The 22,018-nt window shown below is 42.0% G+C and overlaps 1 protein-coding gene across 1 annotated transcript in view; it reads right to left on the bottom strand.

The window, feature by feature from the left end:
• ptprz1b (protein tyrosine phosphatase receptor type Z1b) overlaps positions 1-22,018 on the bottom strand; it is a 65,847-nt gene that overhangs the window by 19,110 nt on the left and 24,719 nt on the right. Inside the window, exons 2-6 of the mRNA XM_061080322.1 lie at positions 18,921-19,035; positions 3,568-3,747; positions 1,392-1,543; positions 1,216-1,311; positions 492-558 (exon numbers count right to left, since the gene is read on the bottom strand). Of these exons, the coding sequence (XP_060936305.1) occupies positions 492-558; positions 1,216-1,311; positions 1,392-1,543; positions 3,568-3,747; positions 18,921-19,035 (610 nt within the window). The remainder of the gene's footprint in view (positions 1-491; positions 559-1,215; positions 1,312-1,391; positions 1,544-3,567; positions 3,748-18,920; positions 19,036-22,018) is intronic.

Below are 22,018 nucleotides of genomic sequence, written 5' to 3' on the forward strand. Positions count from 1 at the left end.
ATTTCTCTCAGGAACTGTGTGATAAGTCTGTGACATTCATGATTTATCATTTAGGAGAGAGACACATAATTTATTGTCTCATTATATTTGTGGCATTTCTGTTTCTTCCCAGTGCTGCAATTTTTGATTCAAGGACATTTTCAAACTAGTTGTGTTGAAACTTTATCACAATGACGTGGAAATACAGTGACTCTGAATGACTTTGTGTAATGTCTTGATTTAATTAGTGGTTGCTTGCTTCGCTGAACACTATCATTCTGCTGCTTTCTCTGTTGATTAAATAAATGATTCTCCAGAACACCTCCTATAATTTTATCTGGTGAAAAGTAAAATTGAATTTACTTCAGTGTTTTTCCCTCTTGGGCAAAAATCAATTTGTGCAGTGCTCAGTGTGTGGCTCATAAGCGCAACAACAGGGGAGATTAATACAATGTAAGGGCTTGTTATTTTACAATTTGCACCCAGTGTAATGACTCAGAGCGGCGACCTACCAAACCTGCTGACAGTGTTGATGGCATCTATCACAGGAGTAAAGTTCTCATTGTCTTCCAGGCTGATCTGTGGACGAGAAACACAATATTCTACTGAGGGTTTCACAGACAGGCAGCATTGTAAAGAGGAACAGACAGAGACCTGCACCGAATCAGGTGGGTACCCAATGGCTAACCTGCAAAACAGTATATCAATATAAAAATAACAGAATGAACTAAATGGGGGCAGGGAGCAGGTGAGAACTAAAGTAAATCATTTCTCAGGAGCAATCAGAAATTAAAAAAGGCTGTGAAGCCCAGTCAGCCGTAAAGATTCATTTTAATTTGAAAGCCTATGACACCACCTTTGACCTGTTTACTTCCTATCAAATATTTGCTCACCCACACTGAACTAGTTAGTAAACCAATGTGCATCCCAGTAAAACAAAAACAGCCGGTGGTAAATATGTCAGTGGCTTTGCTGCCTAAAAAATGCCACAATGTATTAGCTGTGATAGCCACAAGCTGGTTACACCATCACAGAGGAAACACACTGACAGATGCAGGAGCAGCCACCAGGAGGAGGAGGCCATTACCCAGGTGATGTGTGTTTAATTATGCTTGACGGGTTGGATCGACATGCAGGCGGGTGTGGGTTTGCCTTGGAGATAATTGTGGGTAACGTTACTGAGCTCTGCGGGTGCAGGTTTGCAAAAATGGACGAGTGCAGAACTGGTGGACCTACCTCAAAGAGCACAGCCAAGGCAGAGACCCTCCCTCCTTCCCTTATCGCATCATCCAGACTAAGAAAGTCATCCGGATCGTAACAGTAGATTTGCATCTGGATGAGAGCAAGAAACGGGCTGGTTAGCTGGACTCAGACCAATGTTCAATGTGTTATGATGTAGCAGACGAACAAACCTCCAAAGGGTATTTCATCCCATTCAGGCTGTGTTCAGAGCCATCTGACGTCGCGTTGCAGCGCCCCCAGTGGAACGTGATTCTACTGACACGAAGCCTGGAGTTCAACCCTCCTCCGCTCACAAAGAACTCCCCCTCCACATCGATGGCCACTAAGACACACACATTTACTTTGATTTTACCTTTCTGAAAACCAACCTGTTGAAATATAAAATTGCAAAGAATGTTGGCTTTTGATCAAATGATGAGCTGATATGCAAAATGGTATATCAATGTTCATTTATTCCAGTATAGGTCATAAAGCCCACCTCCTCCCTGTTAGTAGACAGAAGAAGGGAGAGATGGAAGGAGTGCACATCAAATACATTCATCTCAAGTATGGTTTCTGTCATTCTGGTTAGTTTTTTCTCACACTGATTTTTGTTCAAGTGTTAATTTCATGTCTACTTCTAAGCAAGCGATAAGATGGGAACAGCAACTTCAATCCTTGCTGCAGTGGTGTCACAGGAACAAAATGTTTCTCTCCACAGGAAATGACATGTAGGAGCCTGGCAGCTGCATCTTAAATGTGGACACGCTGGTCATTGGATTTATGTGCCATGTCATGACTATGATATGTGGCTGCACATTTGTTATCAGCCCTCTCATTGAACTTTTAATGGTGGGATTCAAACGTGAGGCACATGTGGACATTTTGCAAATGCTTACAACATGTTCTGATGCTCAGTTTGTCTTTTAATATGATGTTTCAGTGCAGTGTGACAGAGCAGGTCATACGCATATCCCATAATATTAAGCCAGCTGTTCAACATCTGGTAAAATATGCAATTTCCTGTGTGATTTCACAGAGAAAAAAGGAGATGGGTTGTAGGAGCATTTACATGCAGAGGGTCAACACACACACACACACACACACAAATACACACACAGAGTATTAGATGAGGGTGATGCTATCTCAGACAGCTTTCATTTGCCTTTCCTCTCGCTGTCTCGTCACATCGTCTTTTCTACATGTACATTTCTTTCTCTTGCTCCTTTGTTGCCTCTGCTCTGTCGCTCGGTTTCATCTCGTCTGCCTCTCGACATCGATCGTCCTCCCCTCTCTCCGCATGATCTCTGCGCTGCTGTCTCACTGGCTGCTGCTCTCAGTTTCTTTTCATTATCTGACTTCTTCCCCTTTAAATCCATGGCTGCTTCTCTTCTTCATTAACCTACAGGTTGTGAAATATCTATACATGTGGTTTTCAGCATCTGAAAAGTTAAGCTTCTTTCCACATCCAGGGATTAAGACGTGTTTTACAGCAACAGAAACACGTCAAAACCATTTCCATAGGATCTACCACATGCTGCATTTTCCTCCTCTGCTTGCTGCTTCAACAGGCTCCTCTCTGGGGTTGAAAATAACAAAGAAGTGAAATGAAACAGCTTGTGGTTTGATTTCCTGCAGGACATCATTGTTAACTTGGCTTCAGCAGCTTAAACAGGGCCGAGCAACAAACCCTTCTTGATTAAGCCTGGGGGGTTGATTATGAACAAAGAAAACAGTTTGTGAAGGTTAGACTGTTAACACTCACGTGTCATAATGCAAAAGTGCAGACAGTGTGTGGGAAAGGTGTATTAAAGTAAATTTAATTATGAATGTTCTTTGATGAACTACATCAATGCTGGTTTCAATATCACCACCACCAGGTGTTAGAACCATTTGGGACGTCTTTATATCATGACATTTATATATATATGAAAAGGTTAATACCCTCTAATCAAGGGTGGGCGCCACCAAAGAGTGGCCATGAGGGGGAATCTGGAAAGCTGAGCTCATTTTCAAATCTATGCTGAGACCAAACAGATAAACCACCACATCGTCTCCCATCATCCCCTGTCCCTCCATGTCCTCAGAGACGACTGCCTCCACCCTGACTGTCTCACAAACACACCACAGCTCTTTAAATCTCAGCTGGATGTCAGGAAACTCCAGAGGTGAGAAGCCCCGACTCCATAAGACATTTCTGTCACAAATGATGCTACTGGAGTTGTTGCTAATAACTAGACAACCTAGATGAGAGAGATGGGCGTGTGAGGGGTAGGTAGGCGTTTGAATGGCATTTGTGGAATTTCACTTGAGCCAAAACTTAGAAGTGAGGTTACATTTGAGGAGATTGTGAAAACATTTCCATACCAGTCTTCCCATTGTTGTGGATGGTGCTGGACTCTGCCGTCAGTTGGTCCCAGCCCTCGAGCTGTAGGTTCTGGTACTGCAGCCTGACCTGGGTGAAGGTTTCGTCGATGTCCACAGGAGACTGCCGCCCGCTGTTGCAGGACGGGTACTTCTTACCCCAGATGTGCTGGTTCAGGGTACCTGCACAAGAGAGATGTGGCACATATAAATAAAGAGATACAGAATGTTCCAGGACTACTGATCTGAAAATGTCAAACTCCCAGAAAACTGTTTTTCTCTTGTATCTGCGTCACCAGAAAAATCTGGAGGCTCAGCTTTGTTTGTGTTGGGAAAACAGCCTGTGTGCTATTTTGTGACAAAAAACAATAAAGCAGATTTTCCTCTTTTATTGTTAAAAAATCGATACTAAGATATTTTCGGATTGCTGACACCTTTCACTTTTCACTCTTTGCCCTATCTGTATCTCAAATGTGTGATGCTGTTCACAAACAGTACACTGGCTGTTAAATGGGTCCAGCTCTAATGAGAGCAGATGGTCAAACTATTGACTGGTTAGCCTCAGGTCAAACCGCTGCAACCTCCGAGTCCGTGTGTTTGCGTGTGCTGTTAACACATGAGTACACGTCTCACATTCTGTGTAGATTTATTGATGTCCTGTGTATGTGTGAATGTGTGTTTCTGAATTGTTGTGTGGAGTGCACAGCGGGAATTCAGTTTAAACGTACTCATGAGGCGTGGGTGTTTATATGCAAGCATGTGTGTGTGTGTGTGTGTGTGTGTGTGTGTGTGTGTGTGTGTGTGTGTGTGTGTGTGTGTGTGTGTGTGTGTGTGTGTGTGTTTGAACAAGGCTGTGCTTTTTACATTAATAATGTAAGAGAGTATGAGCAGCATCTGAAGAACATTTTGCAGTTAAATATGAATCACAATAAATCCAATCAAAGAGGCATAAAATAACAAGTAAAAATTGCATTTTCCTAATTTCGTGCTCTTAGCACATTCAGTTTGCAAAAATGTTCGACTAAATATCACCAGCTCTGCCTAAAAAAAGTGTGTGTGTGTGTGAGTGAATTAATTATTTATGAGTGTATGTCTGCATACACAAACGCTGTTTAAATGCCAAGACATGTATGTGCACACGTATGAATCTATTCATGATACCGTCTCCATCCACTGACATACCCATTGTGTGTCCTTTTATTTGTTACACTTTGGGAATGTGCACACACACACACACACACAGCACCTTCTCATAGGTACAAGCTACGTGTATACTGTACTAGTGTAAACTGGACCACCACTGCTAGTCGCGTGTAAGCATGAATAGTCATCGTCTTTGCATGAGTGAATGTGTTAATTCACTGTGCAGCCATTCATCTGCTGCTTCCTCCAGGCGGATTCAGGGAAGTCTCTGAGTAAACCAACTGAACTACATTCATCGTGCCAACTTATGTCTCAGAGGTGAAGTTACAGTGTATCATGTTGGAAAACAAACAACAAACTAAAAACCATTTTCAAAAAGCTTATAAGTAATGTTTTATTGTGATACACAACTTAATTCAATAATTCACCTCTAGGTTTGATTTTTTTTCCTCATTTTGTCCAGTCCTCACATATTAAAAGGGCTGTTAGAGGGTTAAGACCTGGTTTTAGGGTTATTATTAGGTTTAAGTTATGGTAAGGGTAAGGGTAAGGGTTAGTTGTGATGGTTAAGGTCAGAGTAAGGTCAATCATGGAGCCCATCAGCTCCATACGAATGCAGATACATTTAAAAAACTATGCATTTCCGTCAATGTGTTTCTCCATGCTCTAACGTGATTGGACAATCCCCCAAACCTTGTCCCTTGCCTACAGATTCTGTATATCCACTAGGAGAATCTGTTTGTATAGAAATGAATATAAGGGGTATGCAATATGCCACTGAGTTTCACCCCCCAGTGTGTATGTGTGTTTTACAGTACAACAATAAAGACAATGGGTCTAATGAGGTCAGAGCAGATGGTTTAACCGTAACTGGTCACACATGACTTAACAGGTATTGGCTTTACATTCCTGCTTATGTGTGGGTATGTGACCCAAGTTCAGCTAAATCAATGTCCTCTCTGTTGCACTGCTGCCAGTTGGACAGCTACAGGTCACAAATGTCCAGCCTATGAAAATGACTGAGGTCAAAATGTTCTGTGAGTTCACGGGTTCAGCAACATCCAGCTGTGTTTTGTTTACAGGAGCGACTTTTAATCGACAACAACCTACAAAACCTGCATAAGTCCTGGTTTACAGTCTAAAAGGTGCATAACCGAGACTATTGTCATGGACAAACACCACAGACCACAAAGTTAAAGACTGGAAAAAACTGTTTGTGTGTCTGTTAGCAGGATTATGCAAAAACTACAAAACCAATTCTTATGAAAGTTGGTGTAAGGGAGTGGTATGGACAAAGGAATAATATTAACATGAAGCTTTGGTGTGGATTTGATTCAGAAGAATTTATTTTGGTTTCCTAGACATTGCATTAGATCAAAACATACATATAAACAGTTAAATAGTAATGTATTTTTCACAAAGCTGTGTTTTTGTGGCACAGTTCATTATCTCAATTTGAGTGGTATCTGTACGTTAGGCTCCACATTTCCATCTTCATCCACATTTTATATGACGGTGCTAATACACTGTATGTGTGTGTGTGTGTGTGTGTATGTGTGTGTGTGTGTGTGTGTGTGTGTGTGTGTGTGTGTGTGTGTGTGTGTGTGTGTGTGTGTGTGTGTGTGTGTGTGTGTGTGTGTGTGTGTGTGTGTGTGTGTGTGTGTGTGTGTGTGTGTGTTGGTGGGTGTGTGTTGCTGAAATGACGGGGTCTGTTGTCTGGCCACTGCAGCCTCATCCGTCAGCATCATAACATAACGCACTCGCTAAGTTGCTCCTCTGACATAATGCTACCATGGCAACAAGTAGCTGACAGGTTGGAGAAAGGAATACAAAATCCCCTGAAGCTCGACTTTCCCGTCCTATTCAAATCCACAAACACACACACACACGTACACCAACTCACATTTAGTCAAGGAGTAAAATTTGGATGATTAAATATGGAAATTACATTTCGTATCTCTGACTTCCACTTGCTTTTTCACAGTAGTTCCAGAATAAAGCCCGCTGATGCAGCCAGTGTGAGGACGTCAGACCTATTGTTGTTGAAATTCATGTAAAGAACGTTTAAAGCAGAGTCTTCTATTTTTAATAAGAAATATTATCAGTATTATACTAGTTTTGTCCTCTGTCCCTCTCTGCTTCTACATTTTAAAACCATTATTTATCAAATTCAATAGGTGGGGTCACAATCAATAAAATACAGATCTGAGGTTCTAGAGTAAGAATAGAAAGATGGTAACGCAAAATCTGCATTTATTTATGCTCATTACCTACATCAAGGAGGATAAGTTTTCATTGCTGTTTGTCTCTTTGTTTTATTTTTTTGTCTTTTAGAAGAATTGCACTCCAAAACCCATGTTATTGAAATTTGGTGGAAGGGCCAAGGCAGAACCCATTTTTATTTGGGGAAGATTTGTCTAATGGGAAGTAGCTTGACATTTAAACATTTTTCCCAGGGTATAATTCTTTATGATATATCAGACATGTTTAGGGAACTGATTTCTATGAGCGACTCATTTTAAGGGGATTGTTGGCCATTGTGAAGGTATTCGCTCTGATTGCCGTTCTAGTTGGTAAAGTGGTCAAGATAATAGGAACCCTTTGTGACATGATGATTTGTTTAAATGTAATTTTAGTTCATAGTTCATAATGATTAAAAAGTGGACAATATAGTAAAATAGCAAAGATGTCTGGAAAGATCCTAAATGTCTCTGCCGCAGCTAACAGAGCAACCAGCTGTCGAAGGAGACAAGATCAAGACACAAACCATTTACACCTGTTGCCACTGCTCCATTTACCCCAGTACCCCTTTCATTTCAGATTAGCCCTGACTCCCGAGGGAGGAGAGGTGAGAGGAGAGAGGAGGAGAGGTGAGACCACAGAGGAGGAGAGTGCATTGAGTACAAGAGGAGAACAGAGATGGAGCAACAGGGGACAAAAAGGTTAGAGCGCAAGAGGGAGGAGAGAGGACACAGGAGAAGACATGGTCACAAAATATGAAGTGTATAAGACATGAGGGTGGAGGAGAACAGAAGACAAAGACAGGAAAGAAGAGGAAAAAAAGGAAAGGAAAAGTGTGTGTGTGTATGTGTGTGTGTGTGTGTGTTTCTGTGTGTGTACTGATGTATCGTGCAGCTGTGTTTCATGCTGAGAAAGTGCTCATTGAGAAACACATACATACTATCTGTCTCTCTCCTCCTGCCTAATCTCACACCAGTTTGGCTCCCTTTAACGTCTCTCTCTCTCTCTCTCTCTCTCTCTCTCTCTCTCTCTCTCTCTCTCTCTCTCTCTCTCTCTCTCTCTCTCTCTCTCTCTCTCTCTCTCTCTCTCTCTCTCTCTCTCTCTCTCTCTCTCTCTCTCTCACACAAACACACACACACACACAGAGCTGATGTCACCCTCTGCGAGAAGGGTCTGCACTGTTGAGCGAGCTAACCGTTCAGACAACATGCAACATGCTGGTTTATTAAATTGAATAATGGAGGGCTCGACTTTTTGGAGGACTGTCTGCTCCTGTCTGCATCACTGTCGGTAAAAATAGCTGAATATGTATCAAATATTAAAAGCAAAAAAATGTTTCTTGGTTTAGCTTAACTCAGGGGCGGAGCCTCTGAATCTGCATCATTGTGTGGCTGGCAGGAGGAGACAGAAGCACTTGAACAGTTTAACCTCATTTCATGCACAGAGAGCTCTCTATTTCCTAAATGTTCCAGATGCTGCAGTGTATAAATATAGATGACTAAAGATTGGTTTTAAAACCCATCCAATCATACCGAGAAAAATAGATCCATACAGAAGCCCAGAAGCCAAAGATAATGAATTTATAATGATATAAAAAAAAAAGGAACAGTACCAAATGATTTGCGTTTTTTCGTTATAAATCAGGGAAAACCTTTAATTTCTGTAACTTTCAATTATTACATCAACACTATCAACACAACAGAGCCATGACATCGACCCTGTTCAGACCTGGCACTAACATCCATCCTGAGATATCCTATGAGAAGTGGACAGTGTTGTGTTTGTGTGTTCACACCCCGTATTGAATTGTGTTTTAAGTGAGTCTCTGTGACCAGATCTCAGTTCCCCGCACCATATGTGAACAAAGATTAAATTATGTTGTTTTTATAAATGCAAATTGATTTTAAAAATGCGTCCATTGTTGAAAGAGAGAGAGAGCAGAGCAGCTTTGATTGGTAGAGGTAACGCGAGTTTAGTTGACCTGGTTATTCCTTTGACCCTCATCCTGTCAAGAGTCTCCCAGAATCTCAAATGCTTTATGGCATGAAACTGAGTTTGGTGATTAAACATTATTCATGAAAGCAGAAGATTAAACGAAAAAAAAAATCTTCTTCTTGGAGGGGGTGTTCACCCTACTATGTGACATTCTGGTTTGATAAATATACTGCATATGTCTGTGTTGCCATTTCAAATGATAATTTCAACATTACAGTACATCCACTGTGTACAGTGTAGGCCCCAAAAATGTTTAAATCATGCAATTCTCTGACACATTAATATTCAATGTAGACTTTTACCAATTAAAGAGCCACTGCTCTGTCACAGCTGCTGTCACGTGTGTTTGCAGGAAATCTTCAACACAGCAGACAAATGAGCTCAGGAATAAGAAATGTTCCTCTGTGTGAAAGAAGAACTCAGTCACTTTTAGTCTGCAGCATCTCTGCATTCATGGGCGCGCACACACACACACACACACACACACACACACACACACACACACACACACACACACACACACACACACACACACACACACAATGACTGACATAATGGAGTGAGCCTGAAGCGGATAAGATCTGAGCTACTAAATGAATCTATTATGTATGGCAGAGAAAGGACTACACACACACACACACTCTCTCTCTCTCACATCAGCCGCTCAGTGAGATCTACTCTATGGTAATGACGGCCTGTCAGCAGCCACCATATCTGACAATCAGACCTGTCAGATTATTCAGATAGAGAAAAAAAAGAAAAAAACTTACGCCCCCGTATGCTCTTCCTGTGATCTCTGATGGCTCCGTCTAGACGTGAGAACATAGGGAACTCTCTGGAGTGAGACCAGACCGAGACCAGACTGCAGCTTCTCAGTTAAATATGAAACTACGGCAGACTGCCTCTCCAAGCTGATTTAACGTCTAAATGTACAGAATCAAGAAACTAAATATAACTTACTTGCACAAAAATCGGTGCTTCTCTATAGGAGCTTTTCAAAGGACTTGGGAATAAGGGGATCCTAGGGGACCCCACATTAAACGAAACCCCTCTCTCCTCAACCACAGCTCTAAAATGATAAAGCTTTCGGCAGAAAGCTAATGGCATGGGGCCTCATTAGGAGGTTTCCTACTGTGGTGTTGTTGCCGTCTCCTGCAGCCCATCATAGAATTTAGAAGTGGTTCACAGATATTTCTCATTGTTGTGGACTGACGTAAATTGCCTGCCTGGTGTACCCTGTTGCTAGGCCCCTCCTTCTTTGAAGAGATGCTGCTCACTTGCATGTATATTATAATAACATTTTAAGGTTCGGGTTACTGTGATGAAACATATTAATGGTGACTTTAATTTCCCATTTCATACACAATATAGTGTATAAAAATGTGGCGTTTAGGCAAGTGCTTCAAAGGATGATGCCGAGTCAACCTTTTTGGATGTGTCTTGGTCATGAAATCGATGTTAAAGTTAACGCCCTCTTATCAAATGTTAATTATGTTGATTTACAACAGATTGCTTGAATAAAAGCTTTCCTACATGTCTGTTATCTGTTATTTTATCAATCTTACAAAGCAATTTGTCTCATATATTATCTTTTATTATATAACATTCTCTTCTCAATGCATTTGTACACACTAATTTATGCCATATCTGTAAATAGTTCTCCTTGCTGCTATTTTATTAAATATATATACAACATATGACACAAACTTTCACCTGTAAATATTGCCTCATCAGCACCTTAAACTACAATTCGTTGTACTTTTACTAAGTGATCAGACAATAAAGTTGAATCAAATCACCCAGCATTTCCAGGTTTTAACAGCCCTGATACTCCAGAGCACCATGGGTTAATGCTGGACGTAGCAGAGTGGATGCCTTACTGAAGGAAGACATAGTGGTGTGGATGTAGCCTGATGGCCACTCCAGGCCCACCTCTGAAGTGACGAGGTGCCTTGAGAATTTGTGTCACTCTCCACTTTTTAATGGCCTGAGAATGTCACGACAATGACACTCTCACTCAACATCCAGCCCCGCCTCCCTCGCCCCCCGTTCAGATTTTAGCATTTGTTCAAGACTATCAAAGGATGGAGTTATGCTCAGAGCTGTGTACACTTAGGTTTACGGATTACGGCCCATGTTTGTATAACTCTTAAACAGGCCATGTTAGTGAACATGAGCGTGCAATGCAGACTTCTCTAAATATCGAGGTACTCCTTGTTCACACTCTTTCCTCTCATGGTCAGAGGAGGCCGACAGCATGCAGAAACTACAGCCGCTGAACTCATTACCCACTGGTGCAAGCGAAAAACAAGGACAGAAAATGGGAAGCACAGAGTGTGTATTTGTGTACAGAAACCCAAACACACACACACACACACCTCTGCATCATTACAAGGCTCTGGGAGCAGCCGCACAGATTGAGCAACAACTGGAGCAGAAGAGCAGCCAGCCTAAAGTATTTGGTGACTAAGAGAGAGAGCGGTTATTGTGGGGTGAGCGCACGAATGTCCACAGACAAGGAAACAGCAAACACATGAGCTGAGAGGGAGGACACACACACACAATCAAACAGACAGCTGACTGGGAGACACTCAGATAACTGGGATCAAAGTCATGGTGTAAAAGCCTCTACAAAGAGCTACGAGACACTGAAACCCTCCAATTAATAATATGACATTAAAAAAGACAAAGACTAATCAAAGCCTTCCAGCAGAAAGACAGATCAATACCACAATGAATATGCATCAAGACAAACAGCATTGTAACCCATGGGATGATGAAGGGCGGCTGATTTGACTTTCAAATTACACACCAGGGCGCTGTTGTCATGTGTGTGTGAAGTAATCACAAATGATTAGCGACGTTGTGAGTATTATGATCAACCAATTAGTCATCAGCAGCTTTATTCCTTGGTTCGTTCATAATTTGTAAAAGGGGATGCATCTGTTTCATTTGTGACATTAATTAGGAAACAACAGTGCCAGTATTTTTTACGTTATCTGGCTAACAGGATCCTAACACAGTTTCCGCTGGTAACATTACTGCGTGGCAGCCCGTCACGCCAAAATCTTTGCCACTGCTGATCCAGCAGAGGGCGATCACTATCAGCTTGACCTATTGACCCATCATTAAAGTAAGTCAGTAATGTGATGTTGTTTTGCTACAAAAACGGAGGTTGTGTTTTCTAGCTAATAGCCTCTTAGCTCCACACGGTATTTCTGTCCACATAATTGTATGTTGATTGACAACACAATTGCATTACGAGACCCAGACCACCTTCAGAGCCGGTTTGGCCAATCGGATCAAATTCCCTCCACAATCCATCTTGGGTGCATACACACTTGAGTGCGCCTCGGGCTGCCTGGACCATGCACGAGAAAGGAATTGCGGAGCACAACCCGAATCCAACGCACATTTCATTTTTTGTGTCTGAATCCGACCCAAGCCCCATGTTTTTCCCTGAGTACAGGCCCCGCCAACGTGACCAAACCCGACCCAGGTAGAAACACTTTGATTCACACCTGTACTTTTGTGAGGTCAGGCTCTATCTTGTGACCCCAAAATGCATTTTAACAGCAGGGAACATGTGTGAGCTGTGCTGTCTCTCATTCACTACTCATGTGAGTCTGAACACAACCACTGCAGCTACACCAGCATGGAAACGACCGATGTTATCTTCCCCTTCATCTAAAACAGAGTGACATGTACACGGAGTGCATGCATGCAAAGTGAGTCTATGAATGTAAACTGCTCATACACGCACAATGACCCAGATTTGCATTTCCGTGGTGAACATGAATTTTACATAAAGAAGTCTGCCGGGGTTTTGGAAGACGATCCTGATGACGGAGCGGCGAGGAGAAGCTGCTGGTACTAATGCTGCAGAGACACGTCTTTTCTTGGAAACTACGGCACCGTTTAATCGAGGCTGTGATCTGATTGGAAATGTGAACATATAAAGCGGTTGGCGTCTGTCACAGTCCACTTTTCTCTCCAATCACATAATTAAGAGCATCAGGAAACGGTTCACCGGCAGGGTTTAACCAACTTATGTGAACAGGAAGTATTCATTTATCTAAAATCTGTACATGTCTGTGTGTGTGTGTGTGTGTGTGTGTGTGTGTGTGTGTGTGTGTGTGTGTGTGTGTGTGTGTGTGTGTGTGTGTGTGTGTGTGTGTGTGTGTGTGTGTGTGTGTGTGTCTGTGTGTGTGTGTGTGTGTTCTCTAGATAAAGCGCTCGGGGAGTATTGAAGCCTGAATGGCCCCCGGCTATGTCTTAGTTGGATTAAGAAGAGAGAGGAGAGAAAGAAAGACACAGATTCAGAGGCAGAAAACCAAGGTATCAGAAGAAGTAGCAGTGGTAAAAAATCTCAGTACAAGTCCAGTGAGTGTGTGTAGTTCTGCTGGGGTGTTTGAACACTATGCTTTGAAAAATATATCGCATCTAATTGCATTTAGCTGGAAGCACACACACACACACACACACACACACACAACAGATGGGGACCTGGGGGGTGTCTTCCAGGCAGAAGGATCCCAGGGACCCCCCAGAGACAAAGCAGAGGAATGATGAGGAAAACATGGAGATAAAGGAGGAGGAGGAGGAGGAGGAGGAGGAGGGAATGTTTCATGCATAAACAAGTACAAAATGTGCAGTTATTACTGTACTGTTCAATGTACTGTCGTAAATGTACAGTTAGTACTACAAAGTGGAAGCTGGCACAGATACAAGTCATATAATTGTGAAATATGCAATGCGAAAAAATGATCAAATCTGTACCTGAAGCAAATTTAATCACTCAATCCAACTAAAAGGCAGTTTTACAGAGACGATTTTAAACATTTTTATGAATCATAATTCAAGCCATTAGCCAGTCAGATTTACCTTGAGCCTCAGTATACCCTCACGTTCGGCCTGTATCCTTGATTGCGAGGCCAAAACACTTGACAACAAAAATGATGTCCCTAACATCCGCTGGTGGACGCTAACACCTGAATACATCTACTGGTAGTTGGTCACTTTACTTCTGCTGAAGACCTGTAAACAAGGGATATTCACCATCTAGTCCTATATTATAAAACAGAATGATTGTTGTTTCCATTGTTAGTGGTCATTCCTGCACAGGATTCAAATGGCCTCAGTGTGCACCCGGGATTAAAAGGGAACAATGGATGTAATGTTGGTCTGGAACGTTGTATCTCACTGATACAGGCTCACTAATGTAATGTAATCACAGCTGGATTAAGTAACAGCCAATGCTTATGCACTTTGATTTAAAACCATGACAGCCAAAGCACAGGGTGGTTTACTGTTTGCCACAGAGTTCAGTGCTGAGTGTGACTAGTAATCTAAAATCCATCTACCGAACAAGAGCTGATCATGTGACTGCCTTAAATTGTCAGTTTCATAGTTTTTCATATTGCAGCACAGACATGGTGAGATGTTTGATGGAGAGCTTCGGGCAACAACAAACCTTGTGCTTTATAGCTACAACTGCAAAAACATTGCGCAGCATGATTCCTTGTCGTCGTGGCAATCACTGAACAGATTCTTCACTCAAATATGTGAGTTTGTTTGGCTGCACTTTAGAACAGGCACACCAGTTGCTTTACAGTTATGTTTCTCAGAGATGCTCAAAGAGTTTTTCTTACCTCCAGAAATCTGGCACAAGTGGTATTTGGCACAAGTGCTGCCAAACAGAAATCCCAAAGATAGTAACTTTAAGGACTCCATGCTCACAGTCATACGCTCAACTGTGTGGCAAACACCAACATTATAGTGTCTTCTTGGCTTGTGTAGGAGATATTAGATCATAAACTGATCGGGAAATAAATAAGCTGCCTAAAGATACTGACTACAGGCATGACGGTTGGATGAGCTGTGACTGTGATCATTTTTCATTTTTCCGATTTTGTTCATTATAGTTACGGGAGTTTCGGTTCTTTTAAGTTAGTTTCAGGTTTACACTAAACTTAAGCAGTGTTAAGACCTATGTTTTGTATGAACGCTCTCAAATTATAGTGATGGCAAGAAAGAGATTTTTCTGTCTGTTTTGTTGCTTTCAGCCATTTAGTCTGGCTGCAATGGCAAGAGGCATTTACACACTCAAACAAAAACAAAAAATAAAGAAATAAAGAAAACAAACCAGACATCTAACTGCATTTCCTGAAAGCACTACTGAGCTATCGCATTTTTTCAAATGCAACTACAGTTTTGGAAAATGAAAGGAGAATACACATGAGAAACGCCTGTTACCTTAACTTTGGAGTTTGTGCCTTTCTCCTAAGACTTTAAATATGGCGAATTGAAACAAATTAGCAAAAGGAAAAAGGAAAACTGTCTCTCAGATCGGAGCCAGATCAATTCATTAGCTCCACACAGTTTAGATTGTATATCTCACAAAAGGACTTTGTTGCAACATGTGCCTTCCCCCCACCATTTACTGCATCCAACACTGCTGATCTATAATTAACCCTTTATCCTGCATGATGTTGATTGGTTGGCTTGTTGTGAACTAGTATGTATAGCGCAGATGTGAAATAGCTTTTCTATGTGATTGTGTTTGACTGAATTATGAGTTTGAACCTTTATTCAAAAATGTAATCGTACAACCAGTTTGTTAAATAAAAGCAGTTTGAAAAGGTTTTGATGTAGCCCACTTTAAAGCCTTCCTCCTCGGCCCCTCTCCTCCTTTCACTGTGGAGCTCTTTTTTTTCAAATTCAACTCTCCGTCTCTCCATCACTCACCCTCTCACTCTCCTGGCGCCCTCTTTCTTTTATTTGCCTCTATTTTCCTTTTGTCCCCCTCTACTTCTGACCTAACTAAAAAGCTGTGCACGGTGCCTCACAATGAAGTGCGCCTCTTTCAAATGTTAATGCTTTTACTCACAGCTCAGTGCACAACGCAGGGCACGTAACAGAGCTGGTCCGAAAAACAAGATTGTGAACACATGCCCACACTCAACGCTGACACACACACGCACGCACGCACGCACACACACACACACACACACACACACACACACACACACACACACACACACACACACACACACACACACACACACACACACACACACACACACACACACACACACACACACACCGCGAGAGAGCAGAATGGCTGAAGTTACAGTGAATCCAAATGAACTGCCACTGAGAGGCCTTTAGGTGTGATGAACTCCAACACAGGGAAAATTGAGACGTTCTGAATATCATGTAGAAAAAAGAGAGAAAGAAAGTAAGAGAGGGAGAGGGAGAGAGAGAGAGATGAAAGAGAGAAATGGAGGGAAGGAAATGTGAGGGAGCCGATGATGGAAAGATCTCTAATCTAATTCTAAAGCAGATAGGTTTTTCATCTTTCATACAAAAAAATTCAATTACACTTGGGCAAACAGTCTGTGTGTGTGTGTGTGTGTGTGTGTGTGTGTGTGTGTGTGTGTGTGTTTGTGTGTGTGTGTGTGTGTGTGTGTGTATGTGTGTGTGTCAGCGTTGGATTTATTGACATTCCTGCTGCTTCGTCAAATATGAGTGGGAACAACTCACATAAACAAATCTCATGGCATCCCTGGGTGCATGTGGGTGAATCTGGCCTGAGTCACTGCACTGGCTCATTAACGGGTTTCACACAAACGCTGTGCGCCAAGTTAATTTTAAATGGATGTTCAATTAACAAGTTCATATAAGCACAGTTGCTTCACTTCCACTCTAGCTTTGTTCCACACAGAACCATAGTCTGTAGAAAAAGATGGAAGACATGGATTGTTTCCATGGCACTGTAATGTCACTATGTTTCTTTCTAGGCAAGCTTCCCCTTCAAGCAGCTGAGAGAGCAGAGCCAAATACTGGCTGTACTTTACTGGACAACAACATTGCCAAGAAACACTGTGACTGGCTGCTCAAAATGTCACTGCATGTCATGTTATGGCAGGCGCACACATACACAGATTAACTCCCATCCTCAGGCCCAACTCCTTAGAATCGGATTGAATCTCTTACAGAGTGGTAGTCAAGTTCAGTTTGGGTGGGGAGGGAACAAGAATTTCAGCCACTTGTGTCTATTGTCCCCAGGAATCCATTTGGGGTGCAGGTTAATAAGTTTAATAGCTTTGTGTTTAGCCCACTGACGACTTGTTGAGCCAGATCGCTCATCCTCGTTCCCCCTGACCACTTAGAAGCTAATCTCTCCCTCTGGGACCATTACCTTCTTTGTTTCTGTCCGACCGCAGCTTAGCGCCCGGCAGGGGCTCCGTGCCGGGTTAGCTGATGTCATCTCACCATATGCTCCGAGGCAGATCTGGGCTCCCTCGGGAGATGTTAATAGATTATTTCTTCAGTTTATGTGATAATTAGACTGTTGGGGCGGATGGGACAGTCTCTTGTGCATTCTGCGCAGGGGGCAACCTGAACAACCCATGTTTATCTTCCTGTGTGATTGATGGTTGAAGAGTCCAATTTGAGTCATGTCGAGAAACAGCTTTTGTTCCATGCTCAGTTCAAATAGAAAAAGAACAGCAATCAGAGAACCTGACCATGCCTTCATCACCTTCTGTACGGGCTACCCAGCATGCACCTGGACAGGCTGGAGTGTGCAGAACTCAGCTGCCATTGTTGTCACCCGGATCAAGCCCTGGCAGCACATCACCCCCCCCACACACACACACACACACACACACACACACACCACCGCATCATACACAAAATCCTTCTCCTCACCTATAAATTGCCCCCGAGTATCTGTCTGACCTTCTCCGCCCCACTCCATCCTACGGTCCTCAAATAACGCTCTGCTCTCCCTCCCCCCCTACCAGCCTGAAAGTCTACAGAGGCAGGACATTCAGTGTAGCAGCCCGACCATTTGAACTCTTTACCAGCATTGAGATCTGCACTGCCCCATACCTGGACAGCTTGAAAAAAAACACTATTTTTGTCCTTCAGTCACCATTTCACTATTATTTTCCGTCCTTGGTTTGTAAAGCGGCCTTGGCGTTTGTTATTGTTATCATCATTATTATTATTATTAATCTGTTTCATGGTAGACTAGCATTGTGCATTTTTCACTTCAAGCACCAATTGGAGGACATTTGGACTTATATTTTGTATTGTTGAACCTGTCAGAGTAAGGAATCGTGCTGTCTTGACTCCACAAATAATAACACTCTTACAACACGTATGATGGAAAAAGCCCAACACCTAACAGCAGCATTCAGGTGTCAGGCCGATCAATTCCCTCAAACAGGCTGTGCTGTCTTTGCCGTGACGCGGCCAGTACAAGCTTCTACATTCTTGGGTAACAAGGGGACGAGTCCTGCGTCATCCAACTGGTTACATGAAAAGAAGCAACAGGGACGACATCATCACCTTTCTGAAATCCAGAGATTTTCAACAAGAAGTAATCGGACTAGCCAAGCAAAATAATGGGAGACCGCTCTGTAAGAAACATGCTGGTTGCAGCGCTTTTCCTCTAGGCAGGCCCATGGGGACACATACACACTCCTGGTTGGGAACAAAAGACCGCTCATAAAAAATGCTGGTATGCTTCTAACACTAAAAAAAAGAAACACATTTGTATTTGTGAAATGTATCTTGTGCCTTAGATGTGCTTGGCTGATTTGATCCCTATAGAGCTGTCAAATACACTATGTAACTGTAATAGATGACTTCAAGACACTTACACCACTCACAAAGCACAATCAGTAGCAAGTTGTATATTTCTTTGTAATTCTAGTACTGTTCTGTATTGATCAATGTATTTGACTTTGCATTTATCCTTTTACTCACTGTACAGAGCTGTTGCTGCCTTTTTACAGGTTCTCTGCACATGTATACCCTCAACAACTTCCTGTGAAATACATCCTACCACTGAAAACACTGGGAATCTGTCAGCTGTGCAACGCTTGCGTAAGAGTCTCATGACACACGGTCTTACAATTGTAAGGACAGGAAATGGAAAAGGTTCAAAATGAACTGGTACAGACCTGAGTACGACCAGTCGATATCTTCTGGGAGTTTCCTCAGGCCTCGGACCAGCGGCTCCACTGCCACCACTACAGGAGAAAGAGAGAGAGACACACAATTATTATGAGAGTTGTTCTGTATTTTCAAAACCAACTGACCAATGCAACCATCACCCGACCAGCTGCTGTGTGGCCTTGACATATACATGACAAGCTTCAGGGGATACGTCTCATATCTAGTCATTTTTTATTCGCACTATTCCTCTCTGACTGAAAGAGGATAAATATATCCATAATGTTCAGCCTCTGTAACAACAGCTACATTTACAACAGACCAAAGACTAATGTTGTGTTCATTGGGTCATAAGTTTCCTTGAATTTGTTCAGCTGCCGTTGAGCGTTGTTAATGTTAATAAAGGTTTAAATGATTTATGATGTTACTGAGATTTAGTGGAAGCAAAACACTAACCTGTGGTCTTGCTAACACACACACACACACACACACCTTTCTCTCCCGTCATAGTAATTTTCACTCAGGGCCAGTGGAGGATACAATGATGTATGAAGTCACAGGTGGAGGACTGAGTGTGTGAATTGGTGTGAGTGCTATTTGCCTCAAGGCTGAACAAGCTGAACATTTGCTGAAAGCTCAGTGTCTTCCTCCTCTTGCTCCTTGAAACACACACACACACTCTTCCTCACTCTTCCACACTCTACCTAACTACTTAAGTTTATCTCCCTATTTTCACTTTCTTTATACATTTATATCTTTGTATCTCCCTGCTAATCTTGTCAGTAACAGTCAATGGTGCATGTAATGGTCAATAAATAAACTAATTTATGTTGTCTATATAATAGGCCACACAGTTGGCCCGACATGAACGCTGTGCCAACCTTATAAATCATTTGATCTGTAGCAGAGTGAGTTAATGGCATCGGAATAATGTAAGCAAGTGCTATGCCCTACTGAGAAAGACATGCATTAAAACTCAAAATTAACACAAGTGTTGATTGAAATAAAAATTGTGATTGAGAGAAAAAAATCATCCTCATTTTTAAAATTTTTAGTTTTCAGAGTCAAATGCGGTTAAATCGTAGTTGGTCTGATGCACTTTTCTGTTTTTTTTTGACCACTTAAAATTCTTTACAGCACAAGTCACACTTACCATCTCGCACACACTTTCATACAAATCACCTGGTCGATCACACATCCTTCACCCCCACAGCTGTCGGGGCCAATTAAAGTCGAGATGTTCTGATACTCACATCAATATGTCGCCATTACTGCTTAAAATGCAGAGCCAAGTATCGACGAGTGTGCAAATTTACTATGTCCGATATCACGTTTTCCTTTTTATCGAAAACACCTCTTCTTTGATGCTTCAGAACAGAAGTTGTGCTTTACTGCCACTGGCAAGGTTTGTTTCTAGGACAGCGAAGAAGATGGCCAGAGCCAGCTAGCTAAATTCACCGAAGCCAAAATTTCAGCTTATAAGCTAAAGTGCAATTTGGCAACATTTTCACACTGGAAAGTCCCACAAGTATAATGCTATATGCACCATATGCAAGACTTCAAGGCCATTTCCAACGTTTTTTATCAAAGGATTTGACATGGGCGGAGACATACAGCAGTGATAGCAATCATCACTTCCATACAGGGTTAGAGTTAGAAATATGTTTTTTTATGTTATTAAACGGTATGTGGACTGAGGGAGCCAGGGATCGACCCACCAACCTTCTGTTTAGTAAAAGCTCCACCTCCTGAGCCTCAGCTGCTCTAATGTGTGCATGTGTATTACAATGATCCTGTAAAGCACTTAACACACAAACAGATGGCAAATCTGATGTTTTTTGTGGAATCAGGAAACAATGTAATGAGGCCTGTTTTTGAGCCAACCCCCCCCCCCTATTTTACCAACATATTTTAATGTTGTGTGATTAGTGTGTAGTGAGGAAGAAAGAAATATATAAATATATGGATAGCAGTGGATAAGGGAATAAAAACAACAACACATCCCTTCATTTTTGCTCTTTTGCAGCACACAGACGTATCAAAAACCTGTCCTGTAAGAAGATGAAAGCCCCGTGTCGAGTTAGATTTAGGTCACGGAGAGCTATCATCATATGCACAACATTTAGTCTGTCCATGCAGCACAGATGAACTCCGCATATAGAACAGGGGCAGCAGGATAAAGCCGGATAATAATAAAAAAAGAAAACACTGGGCAAATTACTGCACATATGCCACAGCTTGCACTTTTAACAAACCGTGTGCTGCTTAGCCACTGAAGACATGCGATGCAGTGCACCCCCCCGCTCCCTAAAATCTTCTGCATCAATGAATATTCAATAAACCTTGATACTGATGCAGCCACAAGGGGATTTTAATGTGGAATCTCACTCATTTTGGCTCCTTTTCCCTTTCCATACGAGACCGATGCTACCAGTAATACATATTTTATTTTTGAAGGTTGCTTGAACCTCATGAGGAGCTAAAAACAAAATACTCATGGCTCTCTACGTCCAAACTGCTACAATTTCATTTGAAAATTACGTTTTTTAACTAAAAGGATCTTCGTCCACACAAGCGTAAGAATTTAACTTCTATCCATGTCGAGTTCTACACTGGTAGCTGATACTTGTGCTGGTTGATTTCTCCTGTAAAGGGGGTCATGTGACAGACGCCAGACGAATTAGCGAAGGAAACATCGTGACAGAAAAGAAACAATCGCCAAGAAGATGAGTGTCTACGCCTGACTAAAAAGAAGGCCTGGAGTTTTCAAACTAAAATGGGGACAGCAAGGTTTCCAAACTCTCTGATTTAGCGTCTACAAAACTCAGGAGTAGTTTGGATGCCAGGTGTATCCGTAGAAGTGTTTCAAACAAAAACCTAGATTAATATTCTTTTTAAAAATCTGGGGTGACTCGATTCTTAGGCCTAAAAAGATTAATCCAAAGCATGGTTAATAGCATGGAAGTTCAATCTCAATAAAAAAAATAAAAATTATGAATGGGAATGTGGATTTATTGGATAAGTCTCCAGAGAAATGATATATTAAATCTCGGACACATAATCACTGTGACATATACCAGACCAATAACTAAATATAAAGTGAAGA

This window comes from Limanda limanda, chromosome 1 (genome assembly GCF_963576545.1).
Source record: "Limanda limanda chromosome 1, fLimLim1.1, whole genome shotgun sequence".
Classification (NCBI taxonomy): domain Eukaryota; kingdom Metazoa; phylum Chordata; class Actinopteri; order Pleuronectiformes; family Pleuronectidae; genus Limanda; species Limanda limanda.